Raw genomic sequence first — 3,335 nt, 5'->3', positions numbered from 1 at the left:
ACTTCCTCTATACTTCTTGCTGTTTTTAATTTTATCTTTATATATGGGTGTGCATATGTATGGATGTATGCAAGTGTATAGAGGTGTAGGTAGATACATACATAGATAGATAGAACTGGATAGATGTGTAGGCATCTGAATGCATGTTGCGTGCTTGTGGGTGCAGGGGATCATCATACATGCTCTCGAGTGGATGGACATTGACCATTGCCATTCCCATGTTAGGTCTTGCAGCATAAATGCCAGTGAAAGCTCTGTGGGCAGTCAATGTCATCACTCTTAGAAGCAATGAGGGAGGATAAATGGCAAGGGGAAAAGCTGGGAAGATGAGAGCAAACACCTCCAAATAAAATAAGAGGGAAGTTGACTTCAGGATGTGTGAATGACTTTGTCCTTAAGGCCTCTATAAACCCCCCCCCACACATCGCCCATTAGATTGGCATAACAGGAAGGCAGGCTGTAGTTCGAAACCCTTTTGGACAAAGGGGTGGTTCCTTTCACATGATGGACCAGAAGAAGCCTTTGCTTCGGCTCTCGGCTCTGCTGTTCTTCTTGTCATGCCTCCTCCTTCCCTTGGTTGCTGCACCTCTATATAGTAATGTCTTAAATTCTCTTACTTCGTTGGTTTTAACATAAAGAAGAAGAAGAGGGATTTGTTATGTCGTATGATGAATTGAAGCTTGTGTTCATCTCTCTGTGCATAGAAGTAATATTGGTGCTTTCTATTGGGTTTGTTTTGCAGGGAACCTTGCTGTAAGGATCCAAGAACCCCCACTTCCAGAGGTTACAGATCAGGTTCTCTCTCTCTCTCTCTCTCTCTCTCTCTCTCTCTCTCTCTCTCTCTCTGTGTGTGTGTGTGTGTGTGTGTGTGTGTGGGACACGCGCACACACCCACCCACCACCCACACCTACCTGATTGAAAATTTTCAAGATATTAAGATTTCCTCAATATGTCAGTCTTACTTCAAAAGTGTGTGTGTGAGAGAGAGAGAGAGGCAAGGGGACAAAGAATGGCATAATTTTTTTTTTTTAAACTGATATAGTGTAGGTTCTATGGTACTAATCTGAAAGAATATTTTGATATTATAATAACTATATATAATATGAAGGTCATAGAAGTTTTTTTTTTTTTTTTTTTTTTGATTTAAAGGTTACAGAAGTTTGGGACTATATCAAATATGATCATTAGTCAAGAAGCATTTAACAGATTCAAGGGGAAAAAAATTCTGGAGAAAATTAAATCCATTGCTGGAATTGATATGGTTCGAATTAGCAACATGGTCATGCCTATGTTTTATTGGTACAGGTAATGTTCAGAGAAGCAAGAATGATGAAAGAAGAAATGACCACTAGGGACATTGAAGTTGATGACTATCCAGGATCAGGCGCAAACAATCGCCATGATCCTGGGACTCCTGGAAGAGCCTGATTCAAAGCTGCTACAATTCTCATGTGGAAAAGTGGCCATAGAAGTGATGGTGTGAGTGAATCCAGCAAAGCAGCTAGAGTTATAATTATATGTAGCATGTTCCATTAGTCTTTGTATTAATATATCAACCTCATATTTGAACCTTTATCAGCTTCTTTTTTTATTGTAAAAAAGAATAATTAGCCTTTTAAGTGATTAAGATTGTATTACTTTGGTTATAATATGAAGAAATGACCACTGAATTTCTTCTTCTTTGCTCAAAATATGATTGAAGGACAACTGAATCTGATGGCCTTTGTCAGATTTGTTTGGTACATGTATCCCACTTGATATTGAGTATGCTTGTACCATTATTTATTTTTTTTAAAAATAATTTTTTGAAAAATATCTGCAAGGAAAAAAAAAAGAAAAAGGAAAAGAAAAGAAAAGGTCATGAATCTCTCTTTTTCCTAAACTGCTATAATTTTTTTGTAGTGAAGCATATAAGCAAATATTGTAGAACCTATTGTCGTAGTAATCACGAAGATTTTATGTCCATAAGATGGTAATGAAGACTAGATGGAACTGATGATGCTCTGTTCGCTAGGTCGACTTGAGCTTTGGCATCGATATAAAGCTCATGCTCAATTCAATTAGCAACCAATTGAATTCGTGGAGCCAGACACTTGAGCCAAGCATGAATCAGACATCAATTATTAGAGATGCAGCAGATTTGCATTAGCCTAGATGCCCAACGTGGAGTTGATCCATAGTTGGTGTAATTCTAACTCCCACAACTAGATCTAAGACTTGCATCAAGACTCAATTTTTAACTGTAAAGCCATCCAAAAGTAATACAGAATCCATGCATAATCTCGTAGACTTAAGCTGACACAAATTCGCCAAAGAGAAGGTTTTTGATCATGGTTAGCATAAGAAACATGCAAGGGATTCAATATTCCTCATAGAGCTTTGAAGTTCTCCGGGAAAAAAACAAAAGAAGTGTCAGATTTGTAGAAAAAAAATCACTCCAGCATAATATATAGCTGTAATTTTTTTTAAACAAATATTAAGATATACATGGTCATATTTAATTTAGAAATAAAGCAATAAATATTTCCCAAAAAAAAAAACAGTAGCATATCTTAAGTGTCTGTGTTTTACACTCACACTCTCCGTATTCAAAAGCATCTCAAAGCAGTCAAAAGAAAATTCACTTTCCTCCGCCCGAACTATTGCCAGATAACCTCGAAGGACACTTTAAGAATTTTTAAAAATAAAAAGTCTACCGTAAAACATGGAAAATTAAAAAATCTCATCATATTTTCTCTACAATATTTCTGATTGTTGCTGGAAACTGGACCCGGGGGCGACCGATCCGCTGAGAAGGAGGAGCTCCGGCGAGAACTGGCGGGCGGCGATCCGTCGGTGAGCACGTCGCATGAATTAGTGTATGATCAAGTGAATTAATGCCTTGCCGTCGGAGATGAAGTCGGGATCAGGAGGTTGTCAGGGCCGGCTGGATGCAGCCGAGCTGATTTGCCGTGGAAGACTGGAGATCCGTAGATAACAGGCGCCACGCGCATTAATTGTTGAGTAAGCCGGAGATACATATTAATTGTTGAGTAAGCCGGATATACGCATTAATTATTGAGTGAGCCGAAGATACGCAATAATTGTGGAGTAAGCCGGAGGCTGCGGAGGCCACGCGTATTAAATGCTAGAGGCGGTGGCAGGATATGATCTTTGATTGAACTACAGAAGGATGTGATTGCGGTAGGTGAGTGGCGAGGTCGGACTCCGAGGTCGAGAGCTCTGAAGTAGGGCGCCAGGTCGGGCGTACGAGGTCGGGCGCTTGGTCGGGCGTTCGGGGTCGGGCGTTCGGTCGGGCGTCCGAGGTCGGGCGCTTTCGAGGTCATGTGCTGTC

At 40.1% G+C, this 3,335-nt stretch overlaps 1 protein-coding gene across 2 annotated transcripts; it reads left to right on the top strand.

The window, feature by feature from the left end:
* Positions 1-303: 303 nt before the first annotated feature.
* Positions 304-1,740, top strand: LOC103705884. 2 transcript variants are annotated; one of them, XM_039132350.1, is made up of 3 exons: positions 304-595; positions 743-783; positions 1,307-1,692. In XM_039132350.1, the coding sequence occupies exons 1-3, from the start codon at positions 502-504 to the stop codon at positions 1,427-1,429; spliced, it is 258 nt and encodes an 85-aa protein (XP_038988278.1). In that variant the 5' UTR covers positions 304-501; the 3' UTR covers positions 1,430-1,692. The 2 variants fall into 2 exon arrangements, with proteins under 2 accessions (XP_038988278.1, XP_008787989.1); XM_008789767.4 differs by having other exon boundaries at positions 306-595; positions 743-795; positions 1,307-1,740.
* Positions 1,741-3,335: the final 1,595 nt, after the last annotated feature.

Source organism: Phoenix dactylifera, chromosome 12 (assembly GCF_009389715.1).
Source record: "Phoenix dactylifera cultivar Barhee BC4 chromosome 12, palm_55x_up_171113_PBpolish2nd_filt_p, whole genome shotgun sequence".
Taxonomy (NCBI): domain Eukaryota; kingdom Viridiplantae; phylum Streptophyta; class Magnoliopsida; order Arecales; family Arecaceae; genus Phoenix; species Phoenix dactylifera.
The sequence above is the reverse complement of the archived record's forward strand: the minus strand, read 5'-3'. Positions and strand labels throughout refer to the sequence as shown.